The 20,662-nt window shown below is 67.1% G+C and overlaps 2 protein-coding genes across 2 annotated transcripts in view; one reads left to right on the top strand and one right to left on the bottom strand.

The window, feature by feature from the left end:
* Positions 1–10: 10 nt before the first annotated feature.
* PSRC1 (proline and serine rich coiled-coil 1) lies at positions 11–3,484 on the top strand. Its single transcript, XM_065698743.1, is given in 7 exon segments — positions 11–69; positions 778–920; positions 1,455–1,610; positions 1,612–1,820; positions 1,950–2,094; positions 2,939–3,076; positions 3,172–3,484. Coding segments are annotated over 6 exon segments (1,092 nt in total). The 5' UTR covers positions 11–69; positions 778–789.
* CELSR2 (cadherin EGF LAG seven-pass G-type receptor 2) overlaps positions 3,165–20,662 on the bottom strand; it is a 31,244-nt gene continuing 13,746 nt past the window's right edge. Inside the window, 26 exon segments of the mRNA XM_065698272.1 lie at positions 3,165–3,911; positions 5,047–5,278; positions 5,367–5,424; positions 5,426–5,550; positions 6,019–6,171; positions 6,261–6,325; positions 6,881–7,002; positions 7,085–7,207; positions 7,966–8,092; positions 9,266–9,342; positions 9,433–9,545; positions 9,935–10,109; positions 10,524–10,724; positions 11,270–11,396; positions 12,230–12,397; positions 13,225–13,480; positions 13,800–13,943; positions 14,307–14,490; positions 15,234–15,443; positions 16,175–16,269; positions 17,274–17,375; positions 17,453–17,636; positions 17,708–17,828; positions 19,035–19,176; positions 19,418–19,586; positions 20,167–20,280. Coding sequence (XP_065554344.1) covers positions 3,890–3,911; positions 5,047–5,278; positions 5,367–5,424; positions 5,426–5,550; positions 6,019–6,171; positions 6,261–6,325; positions 6,881–7,002; positions 7,085–7,207; positions 7,966–8,092; positions 9,266–9,342; positions 9,433–9,545; positions 9,935–10,109; positions 10,524–10,724; positions 11,270–11,396; positions 12,230–12,397; positions 13,225–13,480; positions 13,800–13,943; positions 14,307–14,490; positions 15,234–15,443; positions 16,175–16,269; positions 17,274–17,375; positions 17,453–17,636; positions 17,708–17,828; positions 19,035–19,176; positions 19,418–19,586; positions 20,167–20,280 — 3,609 coding nt within the window. The 3' untranslated portion in view covers positions 3,165–3,889.

Here is a 20,662-nt window from a genome sequence, read left to right as displayed (position 1 = left end):
CCTCCTCCAACCGGGCCACGCCCCCTCCCCGCCTCGGCGCGCGCGCGGGGAGAGCGGGAACCGGGGGCGGTGAGCGGGGAGCGGGGGGGGGGGCGGGGGAGCGGGGAGGGGGGGGGGGGGAGGGGGAGGGGGGAGCGGGGATGGGACCCACGGATGTGGGGCGGGGGAGGGGCCGCGATGGGGCCCGTGGATGTGGGGCTGGGACCCCCCGCCATGGGGGATGGGATGCTCTGGAATGGGGTTGCGGAGCTCGGACCCCTCGGTGTGGGGCCGGGACCTCCCGGGATGGGGGTGTGGGGCCGGGAAGCACTGGGATCAGGGTGTGGGGCCGGGACCCCCCGATGTGGGGTGGGGATGCTCTGGAATGGGGGGCGTGGGGCTGGGACACCCCCGTTTGGGGACTGGGGACCCTCCGGGATCGGAGTGTGGGGATCGGTGTGGGGCTGGAGCCCCACGATGGGGCGTGGGGTCCTTAATGGATCGGAGTGTGGGGCTGGGATCCCCCGATGTGGGGCTGGGTCCTCCGAGGATGGGGTTGTGGGGCTGGGACCCCCTGATGTGGGGCTGGGACCCCCGGGGATGGGGTTGTGGGGCTGGGACCCCCTGATGTGGGGCTGGGACCCCCGGGGATGGGGTTGTGGGGCTGGGACCCCCCGGTGTGGGGCTGGGCCCCCCCGAGGCGCCGGAGCCATCCCCGGTGGCACCGAGCCCCGGCCGCGCCTGGCACCGTCGGGTCCCGTTCCCCGCCCCGGCCCGGGTGTCACCGGTCACCACCAGGCAGCCGCGGCGATGGAGCAGCCGCGGCCCCCCCGCGGCGCCCCCGGTGCCGGCGAACCGGGGCTGCCCCCCCCCGTGCCCCCCGACGTCCGCTTCGTCACCGAGGAGAGCTTCGACTTCGGGCTCCTGTCCCCGTCCGACAGGTGGGGGGCGGGCCCCATGGGGTCCCAGGGGGTGTGGGGTGTGCGCCAGCCCCTTAGCGGGGGACATGGGAGATGGGGAGCCCCATGGATGGGGGATGTGGACCCCATGGATGGGAGATGTGGACCCCATAGATGGGAGATGTGGAGCCCCATAGATAGGGGATGTGGACCCCATAGATGGGAGATGTGGAGCCCCATAGATAAGGGATGTGGACCCCATAGAAGGGTGATGTGGAGCCCCATAGATGGGAGATGTGGACCCCATAGATGGGAGATGTGGAGCCCCATAGATAGGGGATGTGGACCCCATAGATGGGAGATGTGGAGCCCCATAGATAAGGGATGTGGACCCCATAGATGGGTGATGTGGACCCCATGGATGGGACATGTGGAGCCCCATAGGTGGGAGCCCCATAGATGGGAGATGTGGACCCCACAGCTCGGGCCCGTTCCCCGCTGTGCCCAAGGCTTTGGGATGGAGCCCATGGGGTGCCGGGGGCCGTGGCCAAGGTCTCGTCTTTGCCCCCCCCGCAGCCAGGAGGAGGAGGAGGAGGAGGAGGCCGATGGCGAGGGGGGGTCCGGGGGGGGCTGGAGCCCGCTGCGGGGCGCGCGCCTGGAGGAGCTGGTGCGGGAGGCGTCGCGCGTGGCCGCGGAGCTGCAGCGCTGCCGCCTGCCCCCCCCCCGCCCCCCCCGGCCCGCAGAGCCCCCGCCCCCCCCGCAGCCCCCGCCGCGAAACCTTCGTGGTGCGGGACAGCCCCGTGCGCGCGCTGCTGCCCACCGTGAGCGCGCGGGACCCCCCCGCGCCCCCCCCGCGCCCCCAACAAGAGCCGGGCCCCCCCCGGTGCCCCCCAGCACCCCCCCAAGCCCCGGGCACCCCCCGCTGCCAGCAGCGCCCCCAAGGTAGGTCCCAAACCCGTTGGGGGGGGGGGGTGTCCAAGTGCACCCCCCGGTGTCCGTCCCCCCCCCCTTCCCCCGGGGGCGCTGGGCTGAGCCGGGTCCCTGTGCCCCCCCCCCCAACCTCTGCTGCAGGCGGCTCCCACAGCGGCACCCAAGGGACCCCCCGGTACCAGGGTGCCCCCCCCGAGCAGGGTGGGGGGGCCCCCCCGGCTTTGCCCTCCCCAGGGGAGGGGGGCCGGGGTCCGGGGCAAGGAAGCAGCACGGGGGGGGGCAGCAGGTACCGGATCTGCAGGGGACGGGATGGGGATGGGGATGGGGATGGGATGGGGATGGGATGGGATGGGATGGGGATGGGGATGGGGATGGGATGGGGATGGAGATGGGATGGGATGGGATGGGATGGGGATGGGGATGGGGATGGGATGGGGATGGGATGGGATGGGATGGGGATGGGATGGGATGGGATGGGATGGGGATGGGGATGGGATGGGGATGGAGATGGGATGGGATGGGGATGGGGATGGGATGGGGATGGAGATGGGATGGGATGGGGATGGGGATGGGGATGGGATGGGGATGGAGATGGGATGGGATGGGATGGGATGGGGATGGGGATGGGATGGGGATGGGGATGGGGATGGGGATGGGATGGGATGGGGATGGGGATGGGGATGGGGATGGGATGGGGATGGGGATGAGATGGGGATGGGGATGGGGATGGGATGGGATGGGATGGGGATGGGATGGGATGGGATGGGATGGGGATGGGGATGGGGATGGGATGGGGATGGGGATGAGATGGGGATGGGGATGGGGATGGGGATGGGGATGGGGATGGGATGGGGATGGGGTGGGGATGGGATGGGGATGGGATGGGGATGGGGATGGGATGGGGATGGGATGGGATGGGGATGGGGATGGATGGGGATGGGGACAACATTGGTGCAGGGCAGGGACACCCACCCCATTGAGGGCACCCATTGCAGGGGGCACCCACACCATGGGGCACTTGATCCATGGAGCACCCACCCATGGTTCAGGGTGCGGGTCAATGGGGCTCAGGGTGGGTCAATGGGGGTCAGGCTGCCCCCCCCCAGCCCCACACCCCTCTCTCTCCCCAGCCCAGCCGAAGGCGAGGGGAGCCCCCGCCCCAGCCCGCCAGCCCCACAGCAGGACCCCGGCTCCCCCCAGCCCCTCGACCCGCGCGCCCCCCCCTCCACCACCCTGTCCCGGGGTGGGGGGGGGCCTGGCCCCCCGAGGTGAGAATGGTGCTGCTGGGGGGGGGAGGTGTGCAGCGGGATTCCCCCCCCCCCCCCGTGCCTCAATTTCCCCCTCGGGGCTCTCCCCATTGCAGGAGCATCGCGGGGTCCCCCCCCAGCGCCCAGCACCGGCTGCAAACCGGGGCCCCCCCCCGGCCGCCTGCGGGGCCCCCGGAAGCCGGCAGTGAGCAGCGCCCCGAGGTGACCCCCCCGGGGGCAGGGACACTGAAGCACGGGGGGGGGGGGGGGCGGATGTCAGGGCCCCCCCCCAGGGCCGAGGCCGAGGCTCAGGTTGGATTTTGCTTTAATTACAAAAGGAAACCATCATCAATAGGAAACCCCCCCCAGCACCCAGGGGTCCCCCAGCACCCTCCCCACAGTGCCCCCCCTATGGGTGCCACCACCTGAGCCTCACCCCTGGGGGGGTGTCATATTGGTTCCCTCCCACTCATGGTGCCGCCCCCCCCCCCCCCCCAGTGTCACCACGGGGGTGTCACCATTGGGGGTGTCACTGGGGGGGGGGGGTCCCTAAATACCCTTTTTTTTTGTATTTTCCATGTATTTTTTAAATAAAACCCTCCACCGGGCCCCAGGGGCTGTGGGTGATGGGGGGGGGCGGGGGGGGGCACCCAATACCAACCCCCCCCAACCCAAGAAGGTGCCAAGGGGTGGGGGGGTAAATCCCTGCCAGCATCCATAGTGCAATGGGGGGGGGGGGTGTCCCCATGTTATGACCCCCCCATCCCCATGACACCCATGTCCTGGTGCGTGCCCCCCCCATGGTGCTGGCACTGGGGGTGCCGTGGGTCCCCGTTAGATGGAGGTCTCGTCGCTCCTGGGGGGTGATGGACGGACGGACACATGGGCATGGGGGGGGAAAAAGACAGACGGATGCGTGATGGGGGCGAGGGGTGCAGGGTGCTCTCAGCACCCACAGCACCCAATGGGGGGATGGAGGTGGGGGGGGGGAGCAGGAGCCCCCCCTTGTGTTAATGGAGGAAATTAAAGAACAGAAATCTGGGCGGGGGGGGGGGGGGGAGAGAAGAGGAGGGTTAGTGAGGGACCCCCCCCGCGGCGCCCAATGGGTGCTGAATGGGCGCCCGGTGGGCACTGCTAGATCTGATGGGCACCCAAGAGCCAATGGGTGGTCAATGGGCACCCAATGGACAGGCCAGCACTCAATGGACACCCAACGGGCACAGCAGCACCCAATGGGTGGTCAATGAGCACCCAGCAGGCACACTAACACCCAATGGATGCTCGATGGGCACCCAATGGGCATCCAACAGTCACACCAACACCCAATGGGTGGCCAATGGGCAGCCAACGGGCACACTAATGCATGGGTGGCCAATGGGCACCCAACAAGCACCCCAGCACCCGATGAAGAGTCAATGGGCACCCAATGAGCACACCAGCACCCACTGGATAGTCAACGGCCATGCAGCGGGCACCAAATGGGCACACTAACACCCAATGGGCACCCAATGGGGACACCAACAACCAATGGGGAGTCAATGAGCACGCAACAGACACCCAGTGGGCACACTAACACCCAATGGAAACCCAATGGGCACCCAATGCGCCCAGTAGCACCCAATGGGCACTCAATGAAACTCAATGGGCACACCATGCACACAGTAACACCCAATGGGGAGTCAATGGACCCCACCAGCCACCCTTGCACCCAGTGGGCACCCAATGGGCCCAGTAACACCCAATGGGCACCCCAACACCCAGTGGGGAGTCAATGGACACCACCAGCCACCCTTGCACTCAATGAGCACCCAATGGGCGCCCAATGGGCACCCCAACACCCAGTGGGCAGCCAATGGACCCCACCAGCCACCCTTGCACCCAATGAGCACCCAATGGGCACCCAATGGGCACCCCAACACCCAGTGGGCAGCCAATGGACCCCACCAGCCACCCTCGCACCCAGTGGGCACCCATGGGTGCCCGGCACTCACTCGGAGCCGGAGGAGTCCTCGTCCACGGTTCCAGCCTTGATGCTCATGGCGATGGGGGTGACGCCGCTGAGCTGCTCCTGGAGGCTCTGCCGCGGGCGGGGGGCAGCCACGGGGCCCCCCCGCCCCCCCTCACTGCCCGAGGAGGCCGCGGGGGGGGCGGCGGGGGGGGGCGCGGGGTGCTGGGTGCTGCCGCGCTCACTGATGGGGGCCAGGCCCTTCTTCTTCAGGATCCCTGCACGGGGGGGGGGGCATCACCCGGGGTGGGGGGGGCAGCATTGAGGTTCCCCCCCCCCCCATAGCACCCCATAGGACTCTTGTACCTTTGTGGGGGTGCGGCAGGGGCAGCAGCGGGGGATCCCTGGGGGGGGGATGTGGGGGGGTCGCCCCCCCCCGGCTCCACACGCAGGGTCCCGCTGCCCCCCCCCGGCCCCTCGCTCTCGCTCGCTGTGGTCATGAACTCCCCCGGCCAATACGGGCAGCCCGGGGGGGGCACCCGGGCGTCACCTGCGGGAGGGGGCAGCGCTGGGTGGGCAGGGGGGGGACCCCCCCATACTCACCGTGCCCCCCAATAGCGCCCAGCCAGGGCGAGAGATACCCCCCCCCCCAAACACACTGGGTGGCCCCCATCAGCACAAAGGTGAATGTCCCCCCCATACAAACATGAACGGGTGCCCCCCATTAGCACCCGGACAAGATGAGGGCCCCCCCCAGTTCCCAGTGGGTGCCCCCCTCTGAGCACCCAACCAGGGCAAAGCACTCCCGCCACAGAGGGTGCCCCCATCAGCACCCAAACAAGGCCAAGGACCCCCCCGTACCCACCGAGTGCGCTCTTGGCCCCCTGATCCAAACCCATTGGATGTCCCCCATTAGCACCCAGATGGGGTGAGACCCCCCCCCCCACCCCGTGCCCAGGGGGTGCCCCCATGCACACTACGGGCACCCCCCCCCCCGGTTGCCCGCGGGTGCCGTTACCGGGCCCGGCCGGCTCCGGGGGGGGGGCGGCGCTCGGGGGGTCCCATCCGGGGGGAGCGGCCTCGTCCTCGCTGTCGGAGGAGCGGGAGGAGCCGGAGGAGCCGCTCGGGTCCTCCTCCGGGGAGAGGTCGCTGTCCGAGTCCGTGTCGTGCTCTGGGGGGGGGGGCACCGGCGTCTGCACCCCCCCGACAGCACCGGGCTGAGGCCGGGCGCGCTCGGCGCAGGGGTGGGGGGGCTCTTACCCTGCGGCTGGTCCGGGGCGTCCAGGAAGAGCCCCCCCGGGCTGCCCGCGAGCCCCGAGTCCTCCCTGCACAGCGGGGACCGTGAGCCACGGCCCCGGCACCGTGACACGGAGCTGCTGGGCCACCACCACCCAGCACCCCAACACCATGCCATCGCCACCCCATCACCCCAATACTGTGCCGTTGCCACCCCATCACCTTGCCAGCCCAACACTGTGCCACTCCAACAGCATGCCATTGCCACCCCATCACCACCCCATTACCCCAACCCCATGCCATTGCCACCCCATCACCGTGCCATCACCACCCCATCACCCCAACACCATGCCATTGCCACCCCATCACCCCAATACTGTGCCATTGCCACCCCATCACCTTGCCAGCCCAACACCATGCCATTGCCACCCCAACACCATGCCACTCCAACAGCGTGCCATTGCCAGCCCATCACCGTGCCAGCCCAACACCATGCTATTGCCACCCCATCACCCCAATACTGTGCCATAGCCACCCCATCACCCTACCAGCCCAACACCATGCCATTGCCACCCCAACACACCAATACTGTGCCATCACCACCCCACCCCCCCAACCCCGTGCCGTTGCCCCCCCCGCGGTACCGGCACACGAAGGGGATGTAGCTGTGGTGGCTCTTTGCGGTGCTGTGCAGGGACCCGCTGGAGCCACCGCCGGGCACCGGGTAGAGCCGCCCGGCCACGTAGGTGCTGTCCCCGCCATAGCCCTGCCATGGGGACGGGGCCATCAGCGCCGGGCCTGGGGCTGCACCCGGGTCCCCCCCCGGTCCCCCCCCCCCCGGCACGCACCGCGGTGAGGGTGGATTTGGTGGCGAGCGCGGGGTCGGGGCTGCGCCGCCGGGAGCAGCTCAGGCGCAGGCTCCTCCGCACCTCCTTGCTCAGCACCACGCAGAACAGGAACACGAGGGGGCCCTGGGGTGGAGGGGGGGAGGCACGTGGGCATGGGGGGGGGGTGGCACCCCCTGCACCCATTGTGCACCCCGCATTGGCACCCTAAATGGGGTGAGGGATCCGCATGGGGGGCACAGGGTTTATGGGGGGGCTATAGGGCTATGTGGGGGGGGGCTACAGGGGCAATGGGGGGCACAGGGGTAATGGGAATCTATGGGGACATGGTGTGGCACAGGGGGTGTAGGGGGGCTATGTGCAGGGTATGGAGTGGGCACAGGGGTTATGGGGGCCACAGAGGGCATGGGGGGGGCATGGGTTATGGAGGTGTTATGGGGTATAGGGGAGTAATAGAGCACAGAGACATGGGGGGGCCCATGGGGTATGGGGGTGCTACAGGGTATAGGGGAATAATAAATCACAGAGGGCATGGGGGGGCCCATGGGGTATGGGGGTGCTATGGGGTATAGGGGAGTAATAGAGCACAGAGACATGGGGGGGTCCATGGGGTATGGAGGTGCTATGGGGTATAGGGGAGTATGGGAGCACAGGGGGTATGGGGGGGCATAGAGGCTATGGGGCTATGAGGAGCCCAGGTGGTAAGGGGGGACCATGGGGTGCATTGGGGGCCAGGCAGGATGGGGGCCCAGGGGTTATGCGGGGGCACAGGGACTACAGGGGCATGGGGGACGCCAGGGTACTGGGGACACAGGAGTGATGGGGGCTGTGGGGGACACGGGGGTACGGGAGCGCCCGGGGGCTCTGGGGGGCTCTGGTGTCACCTGGAGGCAGTTGTTGATGGCGAACAGGTAATGGAAGAGCAGAGCATCGCTGTTGACCGAGAGCAGCGCCAGGAGCCAGGCGAGGCTGGGCAGGGCCAGCAGCACCACGGCCGTGCGGAGCGCGGAGCTGGGGACAGCGCTGCCCGTGACGCACGGCACCCGGCACCCTGCCTGCGCCCTGCCTGCGCCCTGCGCCCTGCCTGCGCCCTGCACCCTGGCTGCGCCCTGCACCCTGGCTGCACCCTGCCTGCGCCCTGTGCCCTGCCTGTGCCCTGCACCCAGTACCCTGCCTGCACCCGGCACCCCGCCTGCGCCCTGCCTGCGCCCTGCACCCTGCCTGCGCCCTGCGCCCTGCCTGCGCCCAGCACCCTGCCTGTGCCCTGCCTGCGCCCTGCACCCTGCCTGCGCCCTGCCTGCGCCCTGCACCCTGCCTGCGCCCTGCCTGCGCCCTGCGCCCTGCCTGCGCCCTGCTTGCACCCAGCACCCAGCACCCTGCCTGCACCCAGCACCCTGGCTGTGCCCTGCCTGCGCCCTGCACCCTGCCTGCGCCCTGCCTGCACCCTGCGCCCTGCCTGCGCCCTGCTTGCACCCAGCACCCAGCACCCTGCCTGCACCCAGCACCCTGCCTGCGCCCTGCCTGCGCCCTGCACCCTGCCTGTGCCCTGCCTGCGCCCTGCGCCCTGCCTGCGCCCTGCTTGCACCCAGCACCCAGCACCCTGCCTGCACCCAGCACCCTGGCTGTGCCCTGCCTGCACCCAGCACCCTGCCTGCGCCCTGCCTGCACCCTGCACCCTGCCTGCGCCCTGCGCCCTGCCTGTGCCCTGTGCCCTGCCTGCGCCCAGCACCCTGCTTGTGCCCTGCCTGCGCCCTGCACCCTGGCTGCGCCCTGCACCCTGCATGCGCCCTGCCTGCACCCAGCACCCTGCCTGCACCCAGCACCCAGCACCCTGCCTGCACCCAGCACCCTGGCTGTGCCCTGACAGCACCCAGCACCCTGCATGCGCCCTGCACCCGGCACCCTGCCTGTGCCCTGTCTGTGCCCAGCACCCTGCCTGTGCCCTGCCTGCACCCTGCATCCTGCATGAGCCCAGCACCCTGCCTGCACCCAGCACCCTGCCTGCGCCCAGCACCCAGCACCCTGCCTGCACCCAGCACCGTGTGCTATACTCCTCTATCAGCCAGGGGCACCCATCACCTCCCTGCCACCCATGGTTGCCCCAGCACCCGGTGTTGCCCCACCCCCCCACCCATGGGTATCCCCCACCCCATGCCCCCACCCATGGGTGCCCGGCTCACTCACCCTGTGCCCTTCTTCTCGAAGCCCTGTGGGGTGGCACAAGTGGCCCTGGCTGCCAACACGAGGAAGAAGATGCTGACCTGGGTGGGGGGCAGCCGGGTGAGCAGGGACGAGATGGGAGCACCCATGGGTGCGCCGGGCACCCCCCGCTGCCCTCAGCCCGCACTCACGGCCACGGCGCAGGCGATGGGCCCGGCCAGGCTCCAGACCAGGCTGTCGTGGATGGAGAGCCAGCAGAAGTCGGGGTTCCCGTAGCCCTGGGGGTCCAGCCCCACGGCCAGCCCTGGGGGCAGCGGCACGGCTCAGGGGGGGAGGGACCAGCCGGGGGGGGGGGGGGGGGGGGGCGTGGCCAGGGAGCAAGGGGCAGGGCTAAGCCGGGAGGGGCGGGGCTATAACCTGTGGGCAGGGTTTAAATCATGGGGGCCGGGCTTACCACGTTGGGGGCGGGGTTATGATAATGAGGGTGGAGCTAAACTGGATATGGCGATGTGGGGGCGTGGTCATATGTTTGGGGGCGTGGCTACTCTCTAGGGGACGGGAATATACCCTGATGAGCAGGGCTGTGAGGCTTCCAAGAGGGGGCGGGGTTAGGGTTAGGGGGCGTGGCCAGGAGCCGGGGGGCGGGTCTAGGAGCAAGGGGCGGGGTTATCAGCCGCAGGGCCGTATCCTGACCGGTGATGAAGGCGGGCAGCCCCCAGCCCAGCACGTGGTAGAAGCGCATGGGCCCGCGGTCGACGTGCCGGGGCTCGCTGCGGCGCCGGTAGAGGTGCAGCCCCTCGAGCAGCGCCCACCCCACGGCGCTCAGGTACAGGAACTGCAGCAGGATGGCGACCACCGTGCACGCCAGCTGCGGGGAGGACGGATGGAGACCAACCCCTATGCGTTAGCCCTGCACACACCAGCACCCCAACCTGCGAGCTCCGCCCCCTTCGCGACCCACACCCCCTTTAAGATGCCCCATACCCTTCTATAGGTCCTACGCCACAGAAGAGACCTCCCAACCCCTTTAAGAGGCCTCACTCCTATGAGAGGCCACAACCCCTATGAGAAGCTGCACCCCCTTTAGGTGATGCACCCACCAGTAAAGCCACACCCCCTTTAAGAGGCCCCTCCCCTTTAAGACCCCCCATCCCTTTGAAAGCCTCCCCCCTTTGAAAGCCCCACTCCCTTTTAAGAGGCCCCCCCCCCCCAAAAGTACTCCCCCCCCCTTTGATAGCTCCCAACCCTTATAAGCCCCTCCCTCCGTCCCCAGGCCCCGCACCGGGCTGTCGGCCTGGTTGATGCCGAGCAGGAAGACGAGCTGCGCCAACAGCAGCGCGGCGGCCGCGTGCCGGCGGATGCTGTGCCGGTTGGAGCGCGGTGCCCGCGGGCCGCCCAGCGCCAGCACCGCCAGCAGCAGCCCTGCCAGCCCCACAGCCAGCGAGCCGTAGGTCAGCGCCGACAGCGGCAGGATCTCCCCGTTCTGCGGCACCCACAGCGCGCGTCGGCACGGGGGGCGAGGCCGGCACGCGCCGCTATTCCCGCCAAGCCACGCCCCCTTCTCCTTATAAGGAGCCTCTGCGAAGCTCCGCCCTCAATGACACTACCCAGTGGGGAGGCTTGGCCCTGTGGCGAACCACGCCCGCTTCACTCTGCCCACGCCCCCCATGAACCACGCCCACATTGCGCTGCCATGGGAGCTCCACCCACATCACGTAGCCCGGACCCTTCGAAGCCCCACCCACTGGGAGCCACGCCCACCCCTTATAGCCACGCCCATTGCTTAGCACCCTCCCCCTTGGAGCTCCACCCCTTTAAGCCCCTCCCATCCTTTTCAGCCAAGCCCCGCCTCCTCAGAACCCCCCATTTGGACTCTTCCCTTCTGCCAAGCCCCGCCCACATCCAAATGCCCCGCCCTCCCTTAGCGCAAGCCCCGCCCTTTCCATCCCATAGCCCCGCCCCTTGGCTTCACACCTCCCAGCCCCGTGTCCCCCCCCCATCCCGTGTCCCGGTGTCCCGGCGCGGCACCTCGCGGCGGGAGATGTCCATGAGCACGGCGAAGCTGGTCAGGTGGTGGCACTGGCAGCTCACGTGGCTCCGGTTGCGGAACACGACCTCACAGCCCCGCGCCGACCAACCGCCCGCGGCACCCGCCCTGCGCCAGCACCGTCACACACACACCGCAACACCCGCACAGTGGGGACACCCACCAGGGACACCCACACTATGGGGACACCCACTGGGGACACCCGCACAACGGGACACCCAGCAGGGACACCCACTGGGGACACCCACACTATGGGACACCCGCACAGTGGGGACACCCACAGTATGGGGACACCCACTGGGGACACCCGCACAATAGGGACACCCGCACAATGGGACACCCACTGGGGACACCCACACTATGGGACACCAGCACAATGGGGACACCCGCACAACGGAGACACCCACCTGGGACACCCACACTATGAGGACACCCGCACAATGGGGACACCCACCTGGGACACCCACACTATGGGACACCAGCACAATGGGGACACCCACCAGGGACACCCGCACAATGGGGACACCCACTGGGGACACCCACACAATGGGGATACCCACTAAGGACACCCGCACAATGGGAACACCCACCAGGGACACCCACACAATGGGGACACCCACTAAGGACACCCGCACAATGGGAGCACCCACCAGGGACACCCACACTATGGCGACAACAACCACCCCACTGGGGACATCAACCCAGGGACCCCCAGAGTCAACCACCACCTGGGGACACCAACCATAGACACCCATTAGGGTCACCCACCAGCACCGTCCATCACCGCCTGTGGACACCAACCACTGGGGGACACCCATCAGTGCCCATCGCCAGCACCTCCAGCCACCACCCAGGGACACCCACTGGGGACACCCACCAGCACCCTCAGCCGCTGCATGGGGACACCCCCCCACCACCCCGTGTCCCTGTCCCTGTCTCACAGCAGGGAATGGTTCCAGAAGACGCAGATGGGTTTGGAGCGCTCCTGGGTCTCGAGCAGCCGGAACTGCAGGGTGATGGGCTGCTCCAGCGCCCGCGGCGCCCGCGCCCCCCCCGCGTGCACGCTGATGCTCACCACCGGCGTGTTGATCACCGGGCGCTTCGGCACCCTGGGGGGTGGCCAGCGGGGTTCAGGGGTACATCTGGACACCCCAACACCCCGATATCCCAACACCCCATTCCTGACACCCTGATACCCTGACACCCCAAAACCCAGATGCCCTGACACCCTTACTTTCCAACACCCTGACACCTCAACAACCTGACACCTCAACACCCCGACACCTCAACACCCCGACACCCTGATACCCCAACACCCTATTCCTGACACTGATATCCTGACACCATGATACCCTGACACCCTTACACTCCAACACCCTGACACCTCAACAACCTGACACCCCAACACCCCATTCTGGACACCATGACACCATGAAACACTGACACCCCAAAACCCAGATACCCTGACACCTCAACAACCTGACACCCCAACACCCCAACACTCCAACACCCCATTCCTGACACCCTGACACCATGACACCCCGACACCCCAAAACCCAGAAACCCTGACACCTCAACAACCTGACACCCCAACACCCCATTCCTGACACTGATATCCTGACACCATGACACCCTGACACCCCAAACCCAAGATGCCCTGACACCCTTACACTCCAACACCCTGACACCCCAACAACCCGACAACCCAACACCCCATTCCTGACACCCTAATACCCTGACACCCCAAAACCCAGACACCCTGACACCCTTACACCCCGACACCCCATTCCTGACACCCTGACACTCGGACACCCTCACACCCCATTCCTGACACCCCAACACCCTGACCCCCCATTCCTGGGGTTACCCTGGGGACACCTCCTGTCCCCACCATCCCTGTCCCACACCGCTGCCCCCCCTGGCCCAAGGCACCCACCTGAGGCTGCGCTTGTCGGTGTCGTACTGCTCGGGCAGCAGCCCCGCCAGCGTGCGGTAGATGATGACGCTGGCGATCGCCTGTCCCTCGCCCGGGGCCGGGTGGCGCTTGCGCCGGGTCACCAGTGGTGCCTCTTCCTCCTCCTCCTCATCCTCCTCCTCCTCCTCCTCCTCTTCATCCCCCTCCTGCTGCTGCTGCTGCTGCTGCTGCCCCCCGCCTGCACCCTGCGCTGGCCGCTCCTGCCCAGCCGAGGGCTCTGGGGTGTGCGGGAGGGGACATGTGAGCCCTGCCAGCCCCATGGGCACAGCGGTGACCCCAGCCCTGCCAGCCCCATAGGCACAGCAGTGACCCCAATGCTGCCAGCCCCATAGGTACAGCGGTGACCCCAACCCTGCCAGCCCCATGGGCACAGCAGTGAACCCAGCCCTGCCAGCCCCATGGGCACAGCGGTGACCCCAGCCCCATGGGCACAGCGGTGACCCCAGCCCTGCCAGCCCCATGGGCACAGCGGTGACCCCAGCCCCATGGGCACAGTGGTGACCCCAGCCCCTGGCTGTGCCCCCCCCAGGACTCACGCCGGCTGCGGGGGGCCCGGAACACGCTCTCGGGCAGGATGACGCTGGTCTCCAGGTCCGGTGGCTTCTCCCCCCGCAGCGCCTCGTAGCGCGGCAGCCGAGCACCCGCGGAGCTGCCTTTGTCCAACCGCACCACGGACACCACTGCGGCACCGGCACCAATGGCACCGGCACCACTGGCACCAGTACCCACTGACACCAGCACCCACTGGCACCGGCACCACTGACACCGGAACCACTGACACCAGTACCCACTGACGCCAGCACTGCTGGCACCAGCACTGCTGACACTGGTACCCATGGACCCAGCACCCATGGACCCTGCACTCATGGACCTGGCACCCACGGACCCCATGCACCGCACCCCTGAGCACACGCGTACGCAGGCATTCCCCTCCCCTGCGCACACATCCCTGTCCCTAACACACGTGTCCCTGCGCACATCCATGTCCCCTGAGCACCACCATGGCCATGTCCCCACCAGCACCCCCCCAGCCCGGCACTCACCGATGTTGGGGGTGACGATGGTGAAGGGGCTCAGGTAGGTCTGGGGCATGTTCTGCGCCAGGGCGCTGGCGTAGTCCTCGAAGTGCTTGAGCAGCCAGGCCGTGCCGCCCTCCGTCTGCTGGATCAGCTCCCAGTGCCGCTTGGTGCTGCTGTCCAGCAGCGCGCTGCCCACCCGCAGCAGGTTCTGCGCCACCGACACCGGCACCGTCACCCGGGCATCCCCTGCCCGTGCGGGTACCATCGCCCCCGTGTCCATCGCCAACCCCTCCCAGTGCTGTGCCCGTCACCCCGTGAATGGGGTCCCCAGAACCCCCCAAACAGGTGCCCATCGCCCCAGCATCCATCGTCCTGCTCCAACCCCTCTCCCAGTGAAGGTGCCCATCACCCCAGTGTCCATCCTCCTGCCCCAACCCCTTCCCATTGCTCTGGCCTCCTCCACAAACATCCCCATCCTCCATGAAGATTCCCATCATCCACCACTGGGTCTCCTTCACCAACACCCCCTCTCCCATTGATGTGTCCATCACCCTGGCATCCATCCTCCTGCCCCATTCCCGCTCCCACTGCAGGTGCCCATCACCCTGGTGTCCATCCCCCTCTCCCACTGCAGGTGCCCATCACACCAGTGCCCATCACCCTGGTGTCCATCCATTCTCCCATTGCAGGTGCCCATCACCCTGGTGTCCATACCCCTCTCCCATTGCAGGTGCCCATCACCCTGGTGTCCATCCTCCTCCAACAACCCCTCTCCCATTGCAGATGCCCATCACCCTCATGTCCATCCATTCTCCAATTGCAGGTGCCCACCACCCTGGTGTCCATCCCGCTCTCCCACTGATGTGTCCATCACCCTGGCATCCATCACCCCGGTGCCCATCGCCCCGGTGCCCACCCTCCTCCCCGCGGGCCCCATGGCCGCCGCGGTACCTCTGTGAAGTGCACGTCCTGCGTGGCTGCCAGGCGGAAGCCGCGCTGGGCGCTCTCGTGGCGCAGCAGGCGCGTGGCCAGCCCATAGACCAGGCGCAGGTCGCTGGGGAAGCCGAGCCCGGAGCCGCGCGTGGCCTCGTGCAGCTGCCGCGCCACGCGCCGAGACTGCGCCGGGTCCAGGCGGGACCCGTTCAGTGCCAAGCGCTGAGCCTGGGGGGGGATACGGAACCGGGGACACGGAACCGGTGACTGCAGGGACACGGAACCAGGGACTGCAGGGACACGGAACTGGTGACCATGGGGACACGGAATTGGAGACACAGAACCAGGGACATGGAACCGGTGACTGCAGGGACATGGAACCAGGAACACGGAACCGGGAACATGGAACCAGTGACAGTGGGGACACGGAACCAGGGACATGGAACTGGTGACCATGAGGACATGGAACCAGTGACCGCAGGGACATGGAACCTGGGACACGGAACCGGTGACCAGAGGGACACAGAACTGGTGACCGTGGGGACATGGAACTGGGGACGTGGAACCCGGGATGTGGAACCGGTGACTGCAGGGACATGGAACCAGGAACATGGAACCAGTGACCGCGGGGACACGGAACCAGGGACATGGAACCGGTGACCACAGGGACACAGAACTGGCGACCGTGGGGACATAGAACTGGGAACACGGAACCAGGGACATGGAAGCGGTGACCGTGCGGTGACACAGGCTGCGCTGCGTGCCCATATGGGACATCAGCACCGTGTGCGTCTGTGGGATGTGGCACTGGGGACAGCACCGATCCTCCCTGTGACACTGCCACCGCTGTGCCCTCCCGGTGACACCATCACCGCTGTCCCCTCCCGGTGACACCATCACCGCTGTCCCCTCTGGCATCACCGTCCCCGCTGTCCCCCCCCCCAAGCCCTGGCACTCACCCATGCGCGCAGGGGGGCGAAGGCGAGGGAGCTGCAGTTGAAGAGGTTGGGGGGCAGCCACCCCCTGTGCTCGTCGCAGTGCCGCAGCGCCGTGCCTGCGCGTCCCCAGCCTGTCACCGCCCGGGCCACCGCCGGGCCCCCGGCACAGCCCCATCCCACCAGCGCCACCACCGCGGTGTCCCCCATCTGCCCCATCCCAGCTCTGCCACCACCGCAGCAACCCCATCTCCACCCCAGCAGTGCCACCGCAGCGTCACTCCCATCTCAGCCCCATCCCTGCTGATGCCACCGTGGTGTCACCTCCCTCTGCCATACCCCAGTGGTGCCACCACCATGGCCCACCCTTCCCCATCACAGGGGTGCCACCATGGTGCCCACCCCCATACCCCGTCCCAACAACACCACCACACTGTCACCCCCAGCTCTGTCCCAACAGTACCACCATTATGTCACCATGTCCCAATGGTGCCACCACAATGCCACTCATCCCCAATCCCAGCGGTGCCACAGTGGTTGTCACCTCCCCCATCCCATCCCACCCCACCCCATCCTACCCCATCCCATTCCACCCCATCGCAACATTGCCACCAACATGTCTTCCCCCAGCCCCAATTCCAGGGATGCAACAGTGGTTGTCACCTCCCCCATCTCATCCCCCCCACCCCATCTCAACCCATCCCATCCCACCCCACCCCACCCCATCCCATCCCATCCCATCTCACCCCATCCCATACCATCTCATTCCACCTCCTTCCATCCCATCCCACCCCCTTCCATCCCATCCCATCCCATCCCATCCCATCCCATCCCATCCCATCCCATCCCATCCCATCCCATCCCCCCCCATCTCACCCCATCCCATACCATCCCATTCCACCCCTTTCCATCCCATCCCATCCCATCCCACCCCATCCCATCTCACCCCATCCCATACCATCCCATCCCATCCCCTTCCACCCCACCCCACCCCATCATTGCCACCACCACGTCACCCCCTTCTCCCCCCCATCCCAGCCATGCCACCCCCGCCATCCCACCGGTGTCCCCCCCATCGCCACCCCTGTCCCCACCCCTCTGATATCCCCACGTCCCCACCTACCCACAGACCCCCTGGGGCAGGGGGCAGCCGCGGGCAGCCCGAAGCGGGTCCGGGGCCACCAGATGCTGCTCTCGATGGCCCGGGGGCAGCTGTCGTAGTTCACTGCGGGGCAGAGCGGGGTCACCCCGGGGCAGCGCCCACACCCGCGGTGCCGGCGGGCGCTGGCCGCTGTCCCGCACCTTCGCAGCCGCCGGCCGTCACCTCGGCGAAGGGGTTGTCGCAGCGGTCGCAGTGGCGCCCGATGACCCCGGCCTTGCAGGGGCACTGCCCGGTGCTGGCATCGCAGCGCCGCGACAGGGACCCGGTGGGGTAGCACTCGCAGAGCAGGCAGGAGCCGCTGCCCGGCGGGCGGTAGTGGTTCTCCTGGGGGGCGGAACGGGGGTCACGGGGCGGTGGGGGCCGCCGTCGGGGCCCGGGCGCGGGGCGGCCCCCACCTTGCAGCGGCACTCGCCCGTGGTCTTGTTGCAGTCGGGGTCGAAGCCTTTGGCGCTGTCGCAGTTGCAGGGCCCACACGTGGGGTGCCCCCACCAGCCCCGCGGGCACGGCGGCGCCTCCCTGCGCCGGGGGCAGCGGGGACGCGGCGTGAACGGAGAGGAACCGGTAACACCGCGAGGGGCAGCACCCGCCCCCGGCGAGGGGAGGAGCGGGCTCACACACACGTGCACACACACGTGAGCACACACGTGCACACATACATGTGAACACACGTGCACACATACACACGTACACACACGTGCACACATACATGTGAACACACGTGCACACACGTGCACACACACGTGAACACATACATGCGCACACCCATGTACACACATATACATGTGAACACACACATGCACACATAAATGTGAACACACACACGTGAACACACGTGCACACATACGTGCACACACGTACACACACATGCACACATACATGTGAACACACACATGCACACATGTGCAAACATACACACGTGCACACACACGTGAACACACACGTACACACACGTGCACACACATACATGTGAACACACACGTGAACACACACGTACACACACGTGCACACACATACATGTGAACGCACACATGTGCACACATACATGTGAACAGACACACGTGCACACACACGCGCACACACACGTACACACACATGCACACATACATGTGAACACACACACGTGAACACACGTGCACACATACACACGTGCACACACATATGCACACACACATGTACACACACATGCACACACATGGAAACACACACGTGAACACACACATGCACACACGTGCACACATATATGTACACACACATGTGCACATACACACACATGCACACACACATGTACACACATGTATACACCCACATGTGCGCACACACACGTGCACATACACACCTGCACACACACGTGTGCGCACAAACATGCACACACAGACACGTGCACCCACACGCACACACACGTGCACACACATGTGTACACACATACACACACACATGCACACATACACATATGTACACACACATGTACATACACACACATGCACACACCCATGTACACACACGTGTACACCCACGTGCACACACAGACACGTGCACCCACACGCACACATGCACACAAGTGCACACGTGTGTGCCAGGCACCCCTTGCACAAGCACATGCCCAGTGACACAGGGACACAGGTACAGGGGGATGTGGGGACACAGGGAGACAGTGACGGGGGACACGGGGACACGGGGATGCGGGCACACGGGGACAGGGCAAAAGGGGGGGCGGGCACTGACCTGTGCTCGCAGTAGGGCCCGAAGTGGCCCTGGGGGCAGAGGCACGTGTAGCCATGCACGGAGCCGGGCTGGGGGGCGCAGGTGGCCGGGGGGTGGCAGGGGTTGAGGGCACAGGCGCTGACACAACTGTCCCCAAAGTGCCCTGTGTGTGACAGGGGGGAGCGGGGGTCACTGGGGGGGGGCAGTGCCATGGGGAGTGGGGTGGGAGCAGCCAGGGGGTGGCAGTGACAAGGGGGGGGGGGCAGCAATAAGGGGGTGGCAGAGCCCTGGGGACAAGGGGGGGGGGGCAGCAGTAAGGGGGTGGCAGCGCCCTGGGGACAGTGACAAGGGGGGGGACACAGCAATAAGGGGGTGGCAGCGCCGGGGGCCGTGTCCACGCTCACCCGGGTGGCAGCGGCAGGTGACGGTGTCCCCGTGGCCGGCGCAGTCGCTGTGGGGGGGACAGGGCCCCCCGGCGCAGGGGTCGGGGAGGTCGCAGCCCGTGGCCACAGCCACCCGTGACACCGCGGCCACGCGCAGCGCCCCGGCACCCGCCTCGCCCAGATGCAGGCCCTGGCATCGACAGTGTCACCAACAGTGTCACCAGCACAGTGTCAACATCAGTGTCACCATCAGTGTCACCATCAGTGTCACCAACAGTGTCACCAACACAGTGTCAACATCAGTGTCACCATCAGTGTCACCAACACAGTGTCACCAACAGTGTCACCATCACTGTCACCATCAGTGTCACCAACACAGTGTCACCAACAGTGTCAACATCAGTGTCACCAACACCACCACCGGGCCTCAGTTTCCCTCACCTGAGCCCAGGACCCCCATGTGCCTCCCCATAACCCCCCCCAGGAGTTCCACCCTATCTCCATTCCCATGCCCAGACCCCTTGCTTGTGTCCCTCTGTCCCCACACATACCCAAAGGCCCCACTCCCGTGCTCACATCCCCACCTGATGTCCTCCTCGCCATGGCACGGGCACCCCACGTCCCCTGTGACCATGGTCCCCTGGCCCCACGCTTTATGCCCATTCTCCACGCCCCTGTCCCCATTCAATGGCCCCACATCCCGCGCCGATGGCCCCACGTCCTGCCCCACGCTGCGCCCACGTCCCCGCTGTCCCCGTCCCAGTGCGTACCTGCATGCAGCCGCGGAAGCCCTGCTCCACGGTGCCCCCATCACCCGGCAGCCCCCCCATGCTCAGGGTCTGCAGCTGCAGCTCCCCCAGCTCCAGGGACACATTGGCCACTGCCTGCGGGACAGGGACACCCATTGGTGCCCATGGGGAACAGAGGGGCACAGGGACACCCATAGGGAGCAGGGGGGCACAGGGACACCCATAGGCGCCCATAGGGAGCAGGGGGCCACAGGGACACCCATAGGTGCCCATAGGGAGCAGGGGGACACAGGGACACCCATAGGTGCCCATGGGGAACAGAGAGGCACAGGGACACCCATAGGTGCCCATAGGGAGCAGAGGGGCACAGGGACACCCATAGGTGCCCAAAGGGAGCAGGGGGGCACAGGGACACCCATAGGTGCCCATAGAGAGCAGAGGGGCACAGGGACACCCATAGGTGCCCATAGGGAGCAGAGGGGCACAGGGACACCCATAGGTGCCCATAGGGAGCAGG

The sequence above is a fragment of the Lathamus discolor genome, chromosome 19, assembly GCF_037157495.1.
Source record: "Lathamus discolor isolate bLatDis1 chromosome 19, bLatDis1.hap1, whole genome shotgun sequence".
Lineage (NCBI taxonomy): Eukaryota > Metazoa > Chordata > Aves > Psittaciformes > Psittacidae > Lathamus > Lathamus discolor.
Note: the sequence above shows the minus strand (reverse complement) of the source record. Positions and strands in the feature narration are given on the sequence as shown.